The following is a 20,875-nucleotide window of genomic DNA, read 5'->3' on the forward strand; positions in this document are numbered from 1 at the left end:
AGTGGTGGCAATGGTGTGCTCCACATTTCCACGTTAAATGCATGTGGTTTTAGATCAGTTTGCCTTTCTGGCCCGCAGGTTCAGTGGATCTAGTGGTGATACTCAACTGCCTTGTTCTTCAGAGGCTCCTTTTGACACAGATTCAGCGACCAGCCTGCACTTGTGGACTGCTACAAGTTCTTACTGGTCCAGAGCCAGAGTCAGCATTTCATTGTTCCTAAAGGGTCAGATAGCAAGAATTTTTGTCTTTGACAGCCATGTGGTCTGTAGGAACTAATCAACTCTAATGCAAAAGCAGCCATAGACGACAGGTAGACCAGCTTCATTCGGTTCCAGTAAAACTTTACTGATTTGTTATGAAAACAAACAACTGCTCCATTTGGCCCATTGGCTGTAATGGTCTGTGGTTCACATTCCAAACCTTTTTAGAACCTTCTCCCTCTCAAGCCGTCTCCCTCTTTTACCCAAGTAGGATTTTTTTTTCTTTTTTTGAGAAAGAGCATGAGCCAGGGAGAGGGGCAGAGGGAAAGAGAAAGAATCTTAAGCAGGCTCCCTGCTTACTGTGGAACCTGATGGGGGCTCGATCCCACAACTCTGGGATCCTGATATGAGCTGAAATCAAGTCAGACACCCAACTGACTGAGTCACCCAGGCACCCTCCAAATAGGATAATTTTTGTTACCGTTTTAAATAAAGGAAACTGGGGCGCCTGGGTGGCGCAGTCGGTTGAGCGTCCGACTTCAGCCAGGTCACGATCTCGCAGTCTGTGAGTTCGAGCCCCGCGTCGGGCTCTGGGCTGATGGCTCGGAGCCTGGAGCCTGTTTCCGATTCTGTGTCTCCCTCTCTCTCTGCCCCTCCCCCGTTCATGCTCTGTCTCTCTCTGTCCCAAAAATAAATAAACGTTGAAAAAAAAAATTTTTTAAATAAAGGAAACTGAGATTCAGTGAAACCATGATCGCAATTTGTCACAGCAAATCTGGTACAAGTTTCTGGGCTACTGGGCATTGTTCTTTGCTAAGTTTCCCATTTTCTGCCGCTGCGGTAAGATGGATGCTGTTCTGGCTCCTGGTTCTGCCATTCCGGAAGGTGCTTCTGACTCCCAGAAGGAATCAGGATAGATAAGCGTGCAGTATGAAGTAGCAAAGAAACCCACAACGTATTCCCTTAAAATACCTGAAATATGATATTCTTGGCAGCAAACAATTTTAACACTGAAGAAAAAAAAGTGTTAATTTAAAAGAAAATTGTTTCTGTGTGCTGGGTGCTCCAGGTAAAAGCAAATATACTTTACCAACAGATCTATTCATTATACAACCTTTCCCTTCCTCAATACATATATTCTCCAACACTGATAAGCACATTACAATCCGGAAGCAGAATAGGTTATCTTGCAGCTGCTAAAGGACGATATGATGCAAACAGGTAAAATCTAGTTCGAATGGAGTCCAGAGCCTTGCACGTGTCACTGTTTAAGTAGAATCTTCTTGGGCTGAATACTTTCCTAAGAACTGCCACGCCATCTAAAAACAGTTGAGGGGCACCTGGGTGGCTCAGTCGGTAAGCATCTAACTCTCGGTTTCAGCTGAGGTCATGATCTCACGGTGTCATGAGTTCAAGCCCTGCATCGGGCTCTGTACTGACAGTGCAGACCCTGCTTGGGGTTCTCTCTCCTCTCCCTCTCTCTCTGCCCCTCTCCCACTCACGCTGTCTCTCTCGAAATAAATAATTTTTTTTTTATTTGAGAAAAGAACTGGGGCGCCTGGGTGGCTCAGTCGGTTGGGCATCCAACTTCAGCTCAGGTCATGATCTCGCGGTCCGTGAGTTCGAGCCCCGCATCGGGCTCTGGGCTGACAGCTCAGAGCCTGGAGCCTGTTTCGGATTCTGTGTCTCCCTCTCTCTCTGACCCTCACCTGCTCATGCTCTGTCTCTATCTGTCTCAAAAATAAATGTTAAAAAAAAAAAATTAAAAAGAAAAGAAAAAAGAACTAAACATAAAAACAAAAACAGTTGAGACTCAGAATAAAAGTCTGTGAAAAGAAGGGAGGCACAAGCCTGGATGGGAAACAGTTGTTTCCCAGCTGTGTGTCAGAAAACATTCAGGCACCAGGACCACTGAAAAACTAGTATACAGCCATATCCCCACCACTTAAATTCAGCACTGATTGACATCAGCTGTCTCTCTACTTTTTTATTCCGCGCTGTACCACTCCTTAAGCCATAGTCATCATGGTGCTTCACCACTAAATTTTTCAGCCTGCATCTCTTGAGGACATCTGTGGTGACCACAGGGGCCATCGTCACACCTGGGAAAATTATCACCAGTTCCCTCATCTTATGTAATGCCCTAGTCCAGCAGTTGGCAGATGTTTTTCTGCACAAGGCCAGATGGTAAATAACTCGTTGAGACTCTGCAGGCCATGTGGTCTCTGTCACAACTAATCGACTGTGTTGCGGTGGCCACAGGCACTCCACAAACGAATGGATATCGCTGTGTTGCTGTCGTACCTTGCAGAACTAGGCAGCAGGTCGGTGCTGTCCCCTGCGCCCTATTTTGCTGAGTCCTCTTTGCTGCCGTCGGTTTTCCTTTCTTGTCCCCAAAAAAAGTCTCTCATAGTTGGTTTTTTCAAAAGGTGAATTTTTTTTATTAATTTTTATTTATTTTTCTTTTTTAATTTTTCTTTTTTTAATTTACATCCAAGTTAGTTACCATGTAGTGCAACAATGATTTCGGGAGTAGATTCCTTCATGCCCCTTAGCCATTCAGCCCCTCCCCCCTCCCACAGCCCCTCCAGCAACCCTCTCTTTGTTCTCCATTTTTAAGAGTCTCTTCTGTTTTGTCCCCCTTCCTGTTTTTATATTATTTTTGCTTCCCTTCCCTTATATTCATCTGTTTTGTATCTTAAAGCCCTCGTATGAGTGAAGTCATATGATATTTGTCTTTCTCTGACTAATTTCACTTAGCATAATAGCCTCCAGTTCCGTCCACATAGTTGCAAATGGCAAGATACCACTCTTTTTGATTGCCGAGTAATACTCCATCGTATAAATATACCACATCTTTTTTATCCATTCATCCATCGATGGATGTTTGGGCTCTTTCCATACTTTGGCTATTGTTGATAGTGCTGCTGTAAACATTGGGGTGCATGTGTCCCTTCGAAACAGCACACCTTGTATCCCTTGAATAAATACCTAGTAGTCAGAAGGTGAATTTTTAACAGTCTTTGGCCTTAATCTCAAGCTTTTGAATCGTTCTCTGTTTATTTTGTCCTGGGTGATTTATAAAGAATTCCTTGTAATTGTCAACACAAGAGTTATTTAGGAACATCACAACAACTTTGGTGTGTGATTATTTTGCTCTAAAGATGTCTCCTACAATGGGTAATTGAGATGCCTGTTGTGTTCACAAGCAGCTGGGTCTTATTTCCTGTCAAAAAAATATTTGCTGCCACTTGGAAGTGAAAGGGTGCCTTCTACAACCCATTCACATTGCAGACACATGTCTGATGGCCACAGTGCCTTGGAGCTCATCACTGTGCACAGGGGTTAAGATCACATAAATTGCAGCTTCGGGCTTCTGTTTGAAGATGGAAGTATTGCATATTTTAAAAATTTATTTTAACATTTATTTATTTTTGAGAGACAGAGACAGAGCATGAGCTGGGGAGGGGCAGAGAGAAAGGGAGGCACAGAACCTGAAGCAGACTCCAGGCTCCGAGCTGTCAGCACAAAGCCCAACATGGGGCTCGAACCCAAGAACCGCGAGATCACGATCTGAACCGAAGTCGGACACTTAACCGACTGAACCAGTGAGGCGCCCAGAAGTATTGCATTTTTAGTATTTTGCAATCCAGGGAGTCTTCTTCCCCCACTTCCTGCCATTCTGACCTCAGGTGAGAGTAAGCCAGTTGGCCCGGTGGGGGGGGGGGGGGTCTAGGACCCATTTCACAGTCACTGACTCACAGAGGCCACCAGTGCAGTTCTACATTTTGTGTGCCACATCAAGATTCCCCTGAAGATACAGAAAAGACTCTGTTACAAGCCCTCTGTGCAATTTGGTTAATCCTATGCGTGGATTACTCTAAACCAGTTTGTTTTGTTTTGTTTTTAAGAAAAAGAGAAGATGGAATTCCAGATGTTTATGTACTGAATTTAGGTCATTTTTGTTTTTGTTTTTAATTTCTGGTAACTTCATTTCTAAAGATAGAACTGTGAGGGGCGCCTGGCAACTCTTAATCTTGGGGTCATGAGTTCTAGCCCCATGTTGGGGGCAGAGTTTATTTAAAAAAATAAAAATAAAAATACCCATGTGAATGTACAATTCAGATTGACAGAAAATAACAAAATAACTTTTTTATTTTATTTTTTTGCATTTATTTATTTTTGATAGAGACAGAACACAAGTAGGGGAGGGGCAGAGAGAGAGGAGACACAGAATCCAAAACGGGCTCCAGACTCTGAGCTGTCAGCACAGAGCCCGATGCGGGGCTCGAACTCACAAAGTACGAGATCATGACCTGAGCCAAAGTCAGAAGCTTAACCAACTGAGCCATCCAGGAGCCCTTAACAACATAACTTTTAATTTTTTTTTTTTCAACGTTTATTTATTTTTGGGACAGAGAGAGACAGAGCATGAACGGGGGAGGGGCAGAGAGAGAGGGAGACACAGAATCGGAAACAGGCTCCAGGCTCCGAGCCATCAGCCCAGAGCCCGACGCGGGGCTCGAACTCACGGACCGCAAGATCGTGACCTGGCTGAAGTCGGACGCTCAACCGACTGCGCCACCCAGGCGCCCCAACAACATAACTTTTAAAACTTAATTGTGATTTGTCTTAACAGAGATGTCTTTTCATGTGACTTTCTAATTTCTTTTGAATTAGTGCACAGTTTGGATTTTAACGAGCATAAAATTATACTGTCGTGACCACTGTTTATAGATAGGAGCTTTTCTTTTAGGAGAGACTAAAAAAATCTAGTGATCTTACTCTCATGGCTTTTGTTTTTGCTTTGGTTTTGTGGAGTTGTAACAAATCAGTTCTCAACGTCCTCTTTGTGTTGTGTTATTTTGCGTTCAAATCAGCCACCTACATTCGTAAGTAGAGCGCAGGGTAACATTTGCAGGAAGTGCGCTAGTCCGTGTCCATTGGCTTGGAAAAATCACCACTTAAGGCTGAAAAAGCGAGTCATTGCACAGGACTTAGAATGGGTCCACTCGCGTTTCCAAAAACAAGACCTATTTATTTTTCTGCATATAAACAAGCGTAGAAATTGCAGAGAGGACTAGCCAGAACAGCACACACCGGCTGTTTATGTATTACTTGTGTGTTTTAGGTAAAAGTAAGTAAACGTTAACAGGTCTCTTCTGGTGAAAAGCTGATGTACTTGGACTCGTCTACAGACCTAGAGCCTGAATTGGTTTGTATGAACGGAAGGATTGTGTCCCTCCAGGTTTCGTCTCCTGATCACTTTACCGCTCACGACTTTTTATTTTCCTTCTTGAAATGTAGAAAATCACCGAGGAAATGGACGGCTTTCTCCAAAACCTGAGACGGAAGATCAAGATTGGAGTGGTGGGCGGGTCCGACTTTGAGAAAGTGCGGGAGCAGCTGGGAAGTGACGGTAACGTCGACATTGCTGATTGCTTTCGGTAGAAGATTAACTTCTTAGGAGGCAGTTAGGGCCTGTCTGTTAAGTGTCACCGGCCCGAGGCCTCCTCCCCACATGCTTCCTTGTTGGGGGGATCATTCTCTCTGCTTTCTCTTTCCCGTTTTTAATCCCATAAGTAAATTTCTGGAGTCGGTGGTGGACCTCTTGGTACTCAGACACGTGGGGCGTTTCCCCAGAACTTCCAGTGTCTGTGTCACTGCCCAGGATGCTTATGTTGTCCCCGTCCACTCTCCCAGCTCCGCTCAGACCCTGTCTCCTGACCGTCCTTCTCACACGGCGGTTGAGGTGCCCTCTGGGTGTGGGGGCCGTCCGTTGCCCTAACACGGTGTTTCCCAGAGTTCCCTATTCATGAGTCACCCAGGCAGCTCCCCTTCTTTTGAACCAGACTCTCCAGCACAGGACCCCAGGAAGCCGGGCATACTTATTGGCCCCTTCACTGGAGACTCTGAGGTCCGTGGGGCCTGGGAATCGTATTTCGGCTGCTCCCCCCGGATGGCCTAATGCACAACCCTCCTAGTGCCACACTCCATGCTTGTTGGAAACTGGCCGCTTGTCTGTTTTTCTTGAAGACTAGGACTGTGGATTATTCATCTTGCAGCTCGTGTCTCTAGGGTGCCTGGCCTGTAAGAAATAGAGGTTGGAGAGCTAGATGAATTGATCGTCTTTTGGGCACTGTTGACATTTGGGCCAGGTCCTTCTCTCTTGTCGAGGGCTGTCCTGTGCATTGTAGGGTGTTCAGCGGCATCTGGGCCTCCACCTGCTTAATGCCAGTAGCCCCTCCACCCCCAGTGTGACAACCAGAAATGTCTCCAGACATTGCCAAATGTCGTCGAGGGGGCAAAATCACCCCCAGTTGAGAGCAAGCATTTTGGCTGTAATATCTTACAGTCAACATCTGTGTAAGCTATATTTACAGGCTCAGTCACTGTAAGTATAATCTGTGCGTTCTCTTTAAAACCCTGTTCTGCTTATACTTAATTTTTCCTGTAGATGCCTTACTTAGAAAGCCTGTAAACAATTTAACAGGGGCACATTAATCCCCAGAAATCCTGTTACCTGGCCCTGATGGCCCTTTCTGCCTCTGGCCAGATTTTAAACCACAGGCTGGAAGAGGTTTTGTGTCAGGGTAGGGCCCTGTCTGTATATTTCAAAGACTGTAGGTCAAAGCATCAGAATCAAAACATCCACAAGCTGGAGAAAGTTGACAGTCCAGCCGTATCAGAATCACTGGGGAACTTGTTAAAATACAGATGTGAGGGCCCCACCCAACTCATGGTACGTAGGAATCCGCACTTTAACAAGCACCTGAAGTTTGAGGGCCCATTTAGATTTGCACGAGTGGTCTCCAAATCTGACTGCTTGTAAGAATCACCCAAAGACCTTTTTTTAAAAAACAATCTGATTTTAGCCTCGCTCCTGCATATTTGTAATCAGAAAGCCTGAGAACGGGGGCACCTGGGTGGCTCAGTCAGTTGAGTGCCCAACTCTTGATTTTGGCTCAGCTAATCCTGTCATGGGATCTTCGTAGGATCAAGCTCCGCTGTCAGCATAGAGCCTGGTTGGGACTGATTCTCTTTGTCCCTCTCTCTCTGCCTAGCGTATGCATGTACTCTCTCTCTCTTTCTTTCTCTCTCTTTCTCAAGTAAACTGTCAATAAATAAATGTGAGCAGATCCTGGGAATCTGCGCATTTCCATTGCCACCCCAGTGATGCGGATCCACAGTGAGGCTTGAGGGCTGTCACGGACGCCCATCTTCCCGTGTACATAAGAGGGGGCTGAAGGCAGAGGTGTAAGAGGGCCCACCACATGTCCAGTCTCTAGCCTGGCCACCGTCTTTTGTGTTTGTAATTGAGAGTCTTCTAAAAAAAAAAAAAAGAAAAACTTGAGGAGCTCTTTCCCCACTCGACCAATCTGTGATGAGGAGGTATTCTTTTACAGTCCTTACTAGAGTTCAGCAATCTTATTGGTGATGCGTATTAGTCAAGAAATAGAGGAGTGCCTGGCTGGCTCAGTCAGTTAAGCGTGCAACTCTTGATCTCAGCTCAGGTCTTGGTCTCAGGGTTGTGAGTTCAAGTCCCATGTTGGGCTCCACACTGGCCATGAACCCTACTTTAAGTAAAAAAAAAAAAAAAAAGTGGGAGTGGCTCAGTCAGTTGAGCGTCCGACTCTTAGCTTCAGCTCAGGTCATGATCTCACCATTGGTGAGTTTGAGCCCATCTTCGGGCTCTGTACCGACGGCATGGAGCCTGCTTGGGATTCTCTCTCTGCCCCTCCCCTGCGCATTCGAGTGCTCTCTCTCAATAAATAAACAAACATTAAAAAAAAAAAAAGGGAAATAGAAACACAGCCTTCAGTTCATCACGTGCTGTTTTCTTTTGTTTCGGTTGCAGTGGTTGAAAAATATGACTATGTGTTTCCAGAAAATGGCCTGGTAGCATACAAAGATGGGAAACTCTTGTGTAAACAGGTACATTCTTGAAAATGCAAACAACTACATGCTACTGTTAAAATGTTTTCTAAAAGGATATTTGATTATTTGATGTTGAGTGCTTCTGGGGAGATGTACCTGGGAGGTGAGGCACAGGGAAGGAATGAATCTCCACCCCGTGTTTTTTGTATCTTGCATGTTGAACCATGAGACTCGCGTATTCCAAACGGTTAACTGAATTTTCGTAATTGTTTTTTTAAGGATAGCTAATCGAATATTTTCATTAGTGATAGCACAGAGTAAGGCAGGCTCCCTTGCTACAAGCATTTTTGGAGGCACCATGTAGCTCTTTGTAATAAGATCGTCTGTTCAGACATAAGAGAAGGCCAGAGTGGAGCAACAGTATTCTCTGTCAGCGTCTGTAGATACTCTAATTGGATAAAAGCAGCAGTAGTGTACTCTTTGGGCCTTCCATGAAGCATTTGAAAGGTAATGAGTCCAAAAGTCTTGAGTAACGAGACAGAACATGCTTCAATTAAAGCCCCTCGGGGTTTGCTTATACGGGAAAGAAGGAAAAAGGCAGCGTGGGTGTGTCACCCTGGCCGCCACACCAGCCTCGTGACCCTCAAGCGGTAGTGGCTGAAGACCCGGGTTCGCGAGAAAGTTATTTTGAAAATGGCCTGTCTCTGAATCAAGTAACCCGTATTTCCTTTGTCTAGAACATTCAGGGTCACCTGGGGGAGGCCCTGATCCAAGATTTAATCAACTACTGCCTGAGCTACATTGCGAAAATTAAGCTCCCGCGAAAGAGGTGGGTTTGCTCTCGGCAGCCAGGCTGAACTAGTGCCCTTTGGGGCCATGGTGCCAAGTCAGTCCCCGGCCCTGTGCTTAGGAAGGAACTGCTGGAGACCTTCCAGCGGAAGTGAGGACGGAAACGATGGCATCTGCACCTGGTGGAAATCTGACACCAGGTGTTTTCCGAGGCTGCGGGGAAGGCCTGTGAAACAGCTCCCGGACGCGCGAGTCACCTGGGGGCCCAGCCAGACCCCGCACGCGGCCGTGTTTGCTCGGTCCACAGTGTGAAATAAAATCTGAATCAGTTGCTGTCATTTGGACGCCCGAGCTCACATGCTAAAGTGCCTGCACTTCCGGCTCCTGTGGTGTCTGGGGCCCGCTCCTGCGCGGCGGGAGCCGGCTGAGCCACACTCCCCCCACCCGCACCCTCAGGCTTTCCCACACCCCTTCCCTCCTTGTTCTGACCTCGGCAAGCATCTGATTTGGGGACTTACCTCTCACCCTGGATACTGTGCTCACCTCCATTCCCATTTTTAAATAATACCAACAGTAATGTTACATGCCCGCAGTTAAAACACTGGCAGAAAATGAACCCATAGGCTAACAGTGGCTGTTTCTTGGTGATGTTATGGGTGTTTTCTTAGAAATATGTTCATTTTCTTTTCAGTTTTCTGCCCTTAATACGTAACACCTTGATGATGAGGGGGAGAAACGTTTTTTAAACGGCAGCTGAATTTCAGGGCGTGTGCTTTGGGAACTGCTCAAAACCACCAGAATCCATGAAGCCAGTGCCCCTGCCCAGCACCTCCACTCGGGGCAAGGGCCTTCCCTTTTCACATCTCCCAGAAGGGGCTACGGACGAGACAGGCTGGGCCCAGGGTAGTCCTGGCCACAGCTGGGTAATGGCACGTGGGACTTCGTTTTCCTGTTCTGTATGCTTTTATGTATCGTGGCAATTTTCCATAGTAGAAAGTGGAAATATAACGTATCCCAGGTCAACTCAGGCTTTCCTTTGGGTTAAGCATTAAGAGAGGCTTAAAAAAGAAGAAAGGACAAGGCATAATCCTGTCCTCAGAGGGGTTGTCATCCCAGTGAGGGAGACCCACGTGCACAGCTGTCATTCCACTGACGCAGGAGGTGCCCCCTCGATTGGGGAGCAGGCCTGAGACCACGTTGATCAGCATTTGCCCACCCCTGGCATCAGCGCTGCTGTATGCCCCATGTGGGTCACGTGGGTGCAGTAAGACTGTACAGGAGTCCAGATCTTCAGGGAGGAATCGAACACCAGAAAATGTGCCGTAATCCTGGCTTTTGAGAACAGAAGCCTTTCTCAAATGCATCAGCCTCCCTTCCATGGGAATGAGAGGGATACTGTGTCCTTGAGTTGGGGAAAACTCATTGAGCTCTTTGACGTTTAGGACCCACAGCTCTAGGGTCACCCCTGGGAACGATCACCAGGGTACATGTAGCAGGTACAGGTGCAAGGCTGGTCTGTACCAGCTCCAGGATGTGTGGCGGGGGAGGGGCAGGAGGGCTGCTGGAGGAAGCATCTTAGATGCACGTGTGTGGTTATGTCATTTGCCTCCTGTGCAGTTTGAGCACAGCCAGGGAAAGGATGCAGTGATGAGATTTTGCCACATTGACTTTATGCGATGAGTATTCATTGCTTCCCAGCTTACAAAACCTGGGCCATCTGATTTTCTCAGGACCCCTTAGAGGTACCCACAAGGACTGCCTCAGCCCCTTTGTGAGGCTCTGAGAGGCACCCTGAGTCACAAAGGGTCTCAGGAGGCAGCACTGGCCTTGAAACAGCCCTCTGCTCAACACTGGGCATGTGTCCCCGGGATTTTCAGGTGGCTGGTTCCTCGAGATCAGGGCTGTGCACAGAAAATGGAAAGGGTCCGGGGAGAAGGTGTCAGAGGTTCACAGGCATCATTGTTTAGAACTGGAAGTCATTTCAGAGTGCACAGTTTGTCACAGAACACTTAAATTCCATCCTAAGAATATAAAAGCTCATGGGTATTTGATTTTCTAAGAAACTATCTTGAGATGGAAATTGGAAACATGGTGGGGGGGAAAATGGGGTTTTTTAAACATCTTTATTCAAAGTAAAGTTACTAAACAACCATTTAATAGCAGTTGGCCACGGGTGACCCGTGTTTCCTTAGTGATCACTGAGGCTCACTGGGCAGTTCTCAGAGCATTTTCCCGTAGGTTTGCTTGGTCAGATCAGTGGGTTCAACGGGTCGGTAGCAAAGGTATCTGATACATGAATTTCCAGACTCCTTGGGGGACTTGAGAGATGGTAATCATTTTCATAGCTCTTTATTAACGGTGAAATTCACTGTCCAGCAGAAATCACATGAGTCACATGTGCAATTTTAAGTTTTCTGTAGCCACTTTAAAAAAAAACCAAAGGAACAAGTGAAATTAATTTTAATCGTGTTTTACTTAACTCAGTGTATCTAGAACATAGTCATTTTAACATATACTCAGGATAAAATATTTCCAACGATGGTGACATTCTCTATCTTTGAAATCTAATCTCAGCTGGGATTGGCCACACCTCTGGGCTTGGTGGCCCTGCCATGTGGCTAAGCACAGCCTGTGAAATGTTGATTACACCAGCCTCTGCCTTCTAGAATTCCTCACCCGTTCATCCATCTATAACATTGCCCAAGTATAACGTATGTCTGGCCCTGTCTTCTCTAGAGGCACTTTCATTGAGTTCCGAAATGGGATGTTAAACGTGTCCCCCATTGGAAGAAGCTGCAGCCAAGAAGAACGCATGGAGTTTCACGAACTCGATAAGGTGAGTCCCCCTGACCCCGCCTGGACTGATGTGCAGCCACGTGGCCAGCGGCTAAAGGGTGCCTTCTAAACTGCACTCCGATAATCGGTATCTCTGTTTTTCTCAGAAAGAAAACATAAGACAGAAGTTCGTAGCAGATCTGCGGAAGGAGTTTGCAGGAAAAGGCATCACGTTCTCCATAGGTATCGTGCATGCGGACGGGCCTCAGGAGCGGGTAATGTTTCCCATGGGATTGCTGTGGGCCAGCGTGCTCTTAAAATTAGACTGTGCCCAGTTTGAAGGCAGGTGGGAGGATTTCGGGAGCCGTCCTTCCACAAGGAGAAAACCGCTCCTGTGTGATCAGCCCTCACGGCGGCTTGCCCAGGCTGCTGGGTTTGGTTATGAATTCTCACTCGGCCGGACCCTTCCCCTTGGCCCGAAATAGAGCGAGGCTGGGAAGATTCTGGAATATAGTAATATTTGAGTATCAGGGAACCTTGGCGATCAGTAGGGTTGGTTTTACAAATCAAGAAACCCAGGACCTGGAAGGAAACGGGACTTGTCTGAGCTCACACAGGTTTTATCTACACGGGCAAACTGGCGTGCGAGCGTTTCTGGTGTCTGACACAGAGTTCTGCCTGTGGCGCTGGTGTCTTCGCCTTGGTTTTTGGTAGGATACGCCCATCAGAGGCACTAAGGAAACGATTTGCTGGCACTCGTGAGTCATTACTTAAAGCCCCCTCATTTTACCACCTCTTGTAGGGGTACAGCTTTTGGAAAACTGGAATTGCAAAGGGATTATGTCTGATAGATGAAGGGGTAGGTTTTTTAAATATCCTTGAGGTGTGAGCTGTTCGTCTCCCTGACAAAGGTCTGACTGGGCTTTCATTGCCCTCAACACTGCCTGCAATCCCCTTCCACGTGCTTTTCCTTTCTCCTGCAAGATGATCTACACGCCGTCTGCTTCTGGGCACTGTCCACCGAGAACGAGCGACTGTTAAAGCTCGAGGCGGGCCCAGCTGAATGCAGCTGTTACCAGTTCTTTCGCCTGCTTGCTTCATTCAGACCCACACGCTTGGCGAAGCACTTGAACACAGATGCGTGCCTCGTTCTGAGCTGGCAGTTTGTCTCGCTTGCAGATTTTAGGTGAAAGCATGTTGGGAAAACAACATGTCGCATGATTAGAACCTGTCCCTAAGTAGCAAACAAGGGTAGTAAAAATCAACCTTGGCCGTCCAGTTGCTGCTGAGTAAACAGCACGTTCTTTTCAGGGCCGGGCCCTTAACCTCCTTTCTACCTTTAGCTTTTGTGTTTCTGGCCCTACAGGAGGCCAGATCAGCATTGACGTCTTTCCTGATGGATGGGACAAGAGGTACTGCCTGGGACATGTGGAAAAAGACGGCTATAAGACCATCTATTTCTTCGGAGACAAAACCATGCCGGTAAGTACCAAAGTGTTTTTTGGAGTTCGACTGTTCGGTTTTGGCTGGAAAAGGGGAAATGCACAAACAGGCTTTTTTCTCTCCTCCGCCTTCTGCGCTGACCCAGCTCATACTCGGTGACGACTTCTGTCCTATGTGAGAGGTGTGATTAACCGCCCTCCCCTTTGTGCTCGGACACGGGACACCTCAATGGAGGCAGAAATTGAGTGGTTTTGAGTTCAGTACTGCTCGTTTCACATGCCTTCCAGAACACCTGCCCCAGAGCCGCTGTCCAATCCTTTGTGCATTTCAAAGCCCTGGGTTTTGTCATTTTTCCACTGCATTTTCCTGCCAGGGACATGCGTTATGAGTTGGGGGCAGGAATCCTAAATGGTAGGAAGACAGGGACTCTCATGCGTCTGAAATTCAAGAAATAGCCCCAGGGATGGTTTACAGCTGGGCATCACAGGGGTTTCGGTGAGCCACCCGGGGCTCTGGGAAATCCCGGGTCCGGACTGAATCTAAATCAGGACCGAGAGCAGTCAAAGGCCACCACCGGCAGGAGCAGCACGGAGGAGGGTTTCCCCAGAGCCACCGTGGCAGCAGGACAGGTGGGCCTCGAGGAGGTCAGAGAGGTGTAGAGGCCCAAGAGGAGGCTCAGCACCGGCCGTTCACTCCCCAGCCCCCTCTATGGACGCCTCCCTTTCAACCCCTGTCTGTGTCCCTGTGCCGCCCGGTTATGGGAGTCCCCTTGCCTGATAGCAGAGGTCCTGTTTCGGGCTCTGTGGCCATCCTGCACCCAGCCAGCGCCTCACAGATGCTGCATATGTGGAGGTCTTAATCCCTGTGGCCCCAGGTCCAGAACACTCGCTGCTCTGCTGAGGTTTTTCTGGGATGGACCTACCTGCCTTTTCAGCAAGGCCCCCACATACAGTTTTCCAGCGTGATTCTGGGCAGCACAGTCTCGCGTCCATCTTTCTAAATGATAAAAGTGGGACTCAGAGTGTCACACAGCTAACGACCGAGACAGTGGCACCAGAACAAACCTCCTGCTGTTTAGGCTTGTGGGCTTTCCGGTCCAACGAGCTGCCCCTCCGTCAGGGTGCAGGTTGTGCAAGATGCTCTCCTGGTCCCAAACCACGTGGTGCTGCTGGTCGGCAGCTGTGCCCTCTAGCCCGGTTCTTAGGGACAGAGAGGCGTGGCTCACGACTTCTCCTTTTGGTGACGTGCTTTGGATGCAGGCTTTGGAAAAAAGTCTCTGACTTCGACGTGTTCGGAAAAAGCAGGCTCGCGAAACTGCACGCAGGATCTCAGGGGGGACCGGGGGCCTCTGCAGCTGTGCAGCTCGGTGCCACTCCGTGCGGCCCGGAAAAAGAGCCGTTCGGACAGGTTCTTCTTAGCAGTGATGCTTGTGCTGTGGGAGTGGCCATCCAAGGCATCGGGACTTTGCTGAATGGAACCCCGGTCTTGAGATAACCGGGAACCCTTCATTTTCTGTTCTGTTGAGCTGCTGTGCTTGGTTTTTAATCTCATCTACTTTTTAAAGGTGGATACTATTTACAGAGGTTCCCCCCCCCCCGATTCTTTTTTAAATTTACACCCAAGTTATCATATAGTTCAAAAGTGATTTCAGGAGTAGATTCCTTAGTGCCCTTTACCCATTTAGCCCATCCCCCCTCCCACAGCCCCTCCAGCAACTGTTTGTTCTCTTTATTTAAGAGGCTCTTATGTTTTGTCCCCTTCCCTGTTACATTATTTTTGCTTCCTTCCTTTTATGCTCATCTGTTTTGTATCTTAAATTCTTCATATGAGTGAAGTCATATATTTGTCTTTCTCTGACTAATTTCGCTTAGCATAATACCCTCCAGTTCCATCCACATAGTGGCAAATGGCAAGATTTCATTCTTTTTGATTGCTGAGTAATACTCCATTTTATTTATATATATATATATGTATATATGTGTGTGTGTATATATATATATGTATATGTGTGTGTGTGTGTGTGTATATATATATATATATACACACACACACACATACACACACACACTACATCTTCTTTATCCATTCATCCATCGATGGACATTCGGGCTCTTCCCATATTTTGGCTATTGTTGAAAGTGCTGCTATAAACATGGGGGTGCATGTGCCCCTTTGAAACAGCACACCTGTATCCCTTGGATAAATACCTAGTAGCACAATTGCTGGGTCATAGGGTAGTTCTGTTTTTAATGTTTTCAGGAACCTCCACGCTGTTTTCCAGAGTGGCTGCACCAGTTTGCATTCCCACCAACAATGCAAAAGAGATCCTCTTTCTCTGAGTCCTCGCCAACATCTGTTGTTGCCTGAGTTGTTAATGTTAGCCATTCTGACAGGTGTAAGGTGATGTCATTGTGGTTTTTGATTTGTATTTCCTGGGTGATGAGTGATGTGGAGTATTTTTTCATGTGTCAGTTGGCCATCCGGATGTCTTCTTTGGAGAAATGTCTATTCACATCTTTTGCCCATTTCTTCACTGGATTATTTGTTTTGTGGGTGTTGAGTTTGATAAGTTCTTTATAGATTTTGGATACTAACCCTTTATCTGATATGTTGTTTGCAAATATCTTCTCCCATTCTGTCGGTTGCCTTTTAGTTTTGCTGATTGTTTCCTTTGCTGTGCAGAACTTTTTATTTTGATGAAGTTCCAACAGTTCATTTTTGCTTTTGTTTCCCTTGCCTCTGGAAAGGTGTTGAGTAAGAAGTTGCTGTGGCCAGGGTCAAAGAGGTTTTTGCCTGCTTTCTCCTCAAGGATTTTGATGACTTCCTGTCTTGCATTTAGGTCTTTCATCCATTTTGAGTTTATTTTTGTGTCTGGTGTAAGAAAGTGGTCCAGTTTTCCCAGCACCACTTGCTGAAGAGACCGTCTTTATTCCCTTGGATATTCTTCCCAGCTTTGTCAAAGATTAGTTGGCCATAACGTTTGTGGGTCCATTTCTGGGTTCTCTATTCTGTTCCATTGATCTGAGCATCTGTTTTTGTGCCCTCGCTTCTTAATTAATATACCGTTATCGTAGAGCATTAGAAAAAGTGTGAGGGAACACCTGGGAAGCTCAGTGGGTTGAATCTGACCCTTGATTTAGGCTCGGGTTGTGATCTCACGGTTTGTGGGATCAAGCCCCTCATAGGGCTTCTCGCTGACAGCAAGGAACCTGTTTAGGATTCTCTTTCTCCCTCTCTCTGCCCCTCCCCTCCTTGCTCATGTGCTGTTTCTCTCTCCCAAAATAAATGAATAAACTAGAAAAAGAACAAAAGGGAGAGAGAGGGAGGGAAGAAGGAAAGGTAGGTAGGTAGGTAGGTAGATTAGATAGATAGGGTGGGCCCCTGGGTGGCTCAGTCGGTTAACTGTCTGACTTGGGCACAGGTCATGAACTCGCGGTTTATCTGTCTGAACCCCATGTCGGGCTCTGTGCTGACAGCTCAGAGGCTGGAGCCTGCTTCAGATTCTGTGTCTCCCTCTCTCTTTCTGCCCCTCCCACACTCATGTTCTCTCTCTCTCTCAAAAGTGAATGAACGTTAAAAAAAAAAAGTGATAATTAGGGGTGTTTGGGTGGCTCAGTCAGTTGAACTTCCGACTTTGGCTCAGGTCGCAGTCTGTGAGCTCGAGCCCCATGTGAGGCTCTGTGCTGACAGCTCAGAGCCTGCTTTGATTCTGTATCCCTCTCTCTCTCTCTCAAAAATAAAAAACATTTAAAAAAAAAGTTTTTTTAAAATGAAGAAAAAGTCTGAGGAAGAGAATCTAAGTCACCTGTGACCACAGCCGACCCATCTTTCCTCTTTGCAAGAACATGATCCCAGAGCTGGAGTCTGCACGCTCATGGTTCAATTTTCTGCTTTTGTTCTCGGTACATATTTTATTTCCCCGCGTCCATGAATGTCCCTTCAAGTGGAGTTTTCAGGGGCTGTGTGACCTTCTACCAGGGAGACATAGTTCATTGGCCCTTTCCTCAGCACAGGCACTGGGGCCGTGGTGGCCGACGTAGCCATCGCCGTGGGGACGTTCTTGCTCCATTGTCTGCCCTCTGACGCAGTCAGTGGTTCCCTGGAAATGGGCATTAGCAGTTCGGCCATCTAAACCTTTCAACACAGCACATCAGCTCTTGCAACTTTAGGCACAGAACAATCCAAATACTAGCTCTCAGTTTCTTCTCCTATTCTGTGTCTCGTGACAGACATTTGGAAAGCTGCTTTCTTTGCATCCAGGCAAATGTTTTTGCTGGCTTCTAGGGAAACGGCTTTTCACCGACAACTGTGGGGTCAGGTGCTGTTCCCCTGCCAAGCCCCACAGGCTCAGAGGCCTGCCTGGCAGCCACCGCCATCTGATGGGACCTGGTGTCACACGAAGCCCCCCGCCCCACCTGCCCTGCTTGGAGCACCCCCAGAGAGCAGGGGAGGAAACGCGACGTCGGCCTTTGCTTGTCCAAATCTTGACAGTCCTGGGGAGCCCTCCCTCCTGCCCATCAGCCCCAAAAACCAGGGTCTGTTAAAACTCAACTCCGAGGGCAGCCTGGCGTGCCATGGTCTGCTGCAGGGAACGGGATGGCCGGGGCCCCGAGAGACCTACCCCACAGCCCGCTGTGAGGCTTCCTCAGGGGGCTGTGCTGCTGGGCCCCGCCCGGCCTTTCCGAACTCCCAGGGAGGCAGCTCGTTCTGGCTTACCACTTCCTGGCTTCCGGGCAGCTGGAGCACGAAAACATTCTAACACTTGACGGCTTTATAGCTGGGCAGATCCACGCAGGTGATGGAGTCGTCTGTACCCTCCTGTACGTGGGAAGGGCAGACACACAGCGGCAGGATGGGGAAGAACCCTGCCCATCTGCAGGAGGGGACTGACCACAAGTACACGGTGGTCCGTCCACACAGCAGAACGCCCTACAGCTGTGGAAATAGCGGAGGTAGACCCATCGCTGGGATTTTTTCTCAGCTGAGCCCAGTAAAGTATAAAACAGTGCAAGTAACCTGACAGTTTTGTCTCAAGGGGGTAATAACGTCTCCACACTTGCTTGTGAGTGCATCAAGGGAATGTCAAAAGACACCCAAAAATGCAGATTACGGACCTCCTGAGGGGTGGGAACAGGGATGAGAGAGATCTTACCACTGTGACAGTGAGCTGGTTTTAAATTTTGAACTACATGAATGGGCTGTTGAAAAATAAAGCTTTAAAACACCAAACTGAGAAAAGGAAAAAAAACCAAATCTTTACTTTCTAAAGCACTTTCTCAGTGTCAGACGCTGAGCCGGGCACTTGGATGTTATCTCCTCCAGTCCCTGGGCAGTCTGGCAGGGACGGGCACAGGGTCAGCAGCCTAGTGGCTTCCAAAAGCCTCTCTCGTCACCCTCCCACATCGCCTCCAGAATGCTATTAAATCGTGCTACACTCTATTTTCCACAGACGTTAAAAAGGAAAATGTGCCTCTAAGCTTAAAAGAAGCCCCCAGCAGTGCGGTGGGACGAGGCAGCGGGGCTTTGAAACCCAAAAGGCCCAAATCTGGCCCCTGCTGCCCGCACAGTGACCACACACGTCTCTGGGTGTCCATGAGCCACCGTGCCCATCAGCCCCATGGGATGCGGTTGCTCTGACGCAGTGAGAGGAAAGGGAGGGCCGGCACAGGAAAGGCAGCCCGACTGAGTCTCTCCCAGCAGGGGAGGCAGCCAACCAAGCGCTCACCTGGCATGAGGTTGCTCGAAGAGATGGGGGCCTGCAGGGTGGGCGACGCCTGTGAACCAGCGAACCTCGAGTTCCCGATCATGCTTCAGACGGGATTGCCACGACCGTGGACTTTGGCCGTGGCCTGGGCGTCCTCTCCATGCCTGGCATCTCCAATGCTCTCCAGATGCCCGAGGGCTAGTGAAGGCACAGGATGTGTCCTGTGCCTAGACCTGCCCTACTGCTCTCGTGTTTCAGTGTGAGATCTGAGACCCAGGTCTCAGGCAGGCGCGGGTTAGCATGGGGAGGGGAGTCCCTCGCGCCCAGAGGGGCCCCAGGAAAACCGCTGCTCCCTGAAGTCTGACGAAGGAAGGTGGACCGGGTTATGGGTTCTCTACCCAGATACAGAGGTGGCACCAGCTTTCCTATGGGAGCACGGGAAGCGGGACATGGGGCGGGGGCACCACAACTGCGCGCATTTGTTGGGGTCCCTGCGCACCTGCCTGCCTTCTGGACACCAGAATCTGTGGTCCTGTTGCCCCTGGGGACACAGCCCCTGCTTGGATGAGCCCTGGAGAAGCAGCAGCCCCTGCACTGGCTCTTCTGTTGAGGGGGACAAGGTTCCAGGCCCCTCAAGCGTGTCCCCCGATACAGTCACTGATGTCTGCCACGCGCCCTTCTGCGCCCAGCCGCGTCACACAAGTCTCAGCCCCATTTTGTGGGGGAGGGGGTGGACCCCAAGACCCTGAGGGTCGCCCTGCGGGCATGGGCAGGACAGTGAGCCCGCTTCCCCCCACAGCCCAGGCTGTGCTAGGTCACCAGCTTCTACCCCGCTGGACCACAACCTGGAAGTACACGGGAATCCCCTGTTTTCAAAACATCGTGACCACGGGGCCAGGCTTTTTTTTCCCCTCCTTTTAAGCATAACTGTTAACTCTCGTAGGAAACATGAGTACAGTTATCTAAGGGCGCATGTCTCTTCGAATATATCTGACCGCTGTGACTGTTTCTATCCCCTCTAATCATCACCCCATGAGAAAGCAGCCTCCTACCGGTCACGTAGCGTGCACTCGCATCCGTCTGGCTTCCCGTGCTGTGGCCCAGTGGCCCTGGAGGCATTGATGAAGCTCCCGCAGCAACGGTCACCCCAGCCAGGGAGCGCTGCTGCCCCAGGTCTCTTAGAGCAGAGCCTTTGTCGCGTTGGCCTCTGTACCCATGGGACCTAGAAATCTGATGCGTGCTTGTTAAACTGATGTGCAGCAGGGTCCGGTCTGTCGCCGCCACTGATGGGCCTTCACTGCAGAGACCCCGGGGAGGTCCAGCCGGCCCCCCCCCCCCCGCTTCCTACAGAGTTGGGCCCACGGCCTTGGACGTTCTTGATCCATTCCCTTCTTCAGCTGCAACGGCAGGATAATCGGGGTTCACCACGACGGTCCACGGCATGTGCAGAAATGGGCCTGGGTGGCTTGGAGACCAGACTCGGACGGAACGGGGCAGGCACTGCCTTCTGCTTTTCTGTATCATCCTCCAACCTTGGCCCTGGAGGGATTTAAATACTAACGGGCTGTTTGCACTCAGCTGTGGCCTCTCTTTCGGGCTGGCAGGTGACACTATCTTGTATCATCCCTTCCTGCTTTGTTCCTTTGTCTTCTTGCAGAAACTGGTCTGGTTCTGGAGCCCCGGGAGAGTCTGGGCCTCCTCAGCAGGAACGTGGTGACCTGTAGTGCCAGTATGGATCCCCGCTTGGGGTTTCTACTCCTCTGGAGCCTATTTCTATTTAAGTTTTTCTGTTTACTTTGAGAAGAATGTGTCCATGGGAGAGGAGCAGAGAGAGAATCCCAAGCGGCTCCACACTGTCACTGCAGAGCCAGACGTGGGGCTCGAACTCATGAATCATGAGATCGTGACCTGAGCTGAAGTTGGTCTCTAAACCCACTGAGCCACGCAGGTGCCCCGAGCCTGATCCTAGAAGAATTCTAGCAATTCTAGCACACTAGCTCAGCGTTTCACTTCTGCTTCTCCTGACCTCCCTCTGACGGGTTTGCAAGCTCTGTGCTGCCCCCAGGGAGGACCCCCCCCCCCACC

At 48.8% G+C, this 20,875-nt stretch overlaps 1 protein-coding gene and 1 long non-coding RNA gene across 4 annotated transcripts in view; one reads left to right on the forward strand and one right to left on the reverse strand.

Annotated features, from left to right (window-relative positions):
* Window positions 1-20,875, forward strand: part of PMM2 (phosphomannomutase 2) — a 31,218-nt gene that overhangs the window by 6,712 nt on the left and 3,631 nt on the right. The window contains exons 2-7 of one of the 3 annotated variants that reach the window (XM_030300530.1): window positions 5,509-5,620; window positions 8,060-8,136; window positions 8,817-8,908; window positions 11,605-11,704; window positions 11,811-11,886; window positions 13,010-13,634. In XM_030300530.1, coding sequence (XP_030156390.1) covers window positions 5,509-5,620; window positions 8,060-8,136; window positions 8,817-8,908; window positions 11,605-11,704; window positions 11,811-11,886; window positions 13,010-13,245 — 693 coding nt within the window. In that variant the 3' untranslated portion in view covers window positions 13,246-13,634. Of the gene's footprint in view, window positions 1-5,508; window positions 5,621-8,059; window positions 8,137-8,816; window positions 8,909-11,604; window positions 11,705-11,810; window positions 13,635-20,875 lie in introns of those variants that run through there. The other 2 variants (XM_030300531.1, XR_004343070.1) reach the window with 2 other exon arrangements.
* On the reverse strand, window positions 16,949-20,646 carry LOC115503954. Its single transcript, XR_003965537.1, has 3 exons — window positions 18,812-20,646; window positions 17,708-18,021; window positions 16,949-17,185 (listed from the first exon to the last, which is right to left on the reverse strand). It is a non-coding gene; the product is annotated as an uncharacterized LOC115503954 (long non-coding RNA).

Source organism: Lynx canadensis, chromosome E3, assembly GCF_007474595.2.
Source record: "Lynx canadensis isolate LIC74 chromosome E3, mLynCan4.pri.v2, whole genome shotgun sequence".
Taxonomy (NCBI): Eukaryota; Metazoa; Chordata; class Mammalia; order Carnivora; family Felidae; genus Lynx; species Lynx canadensis.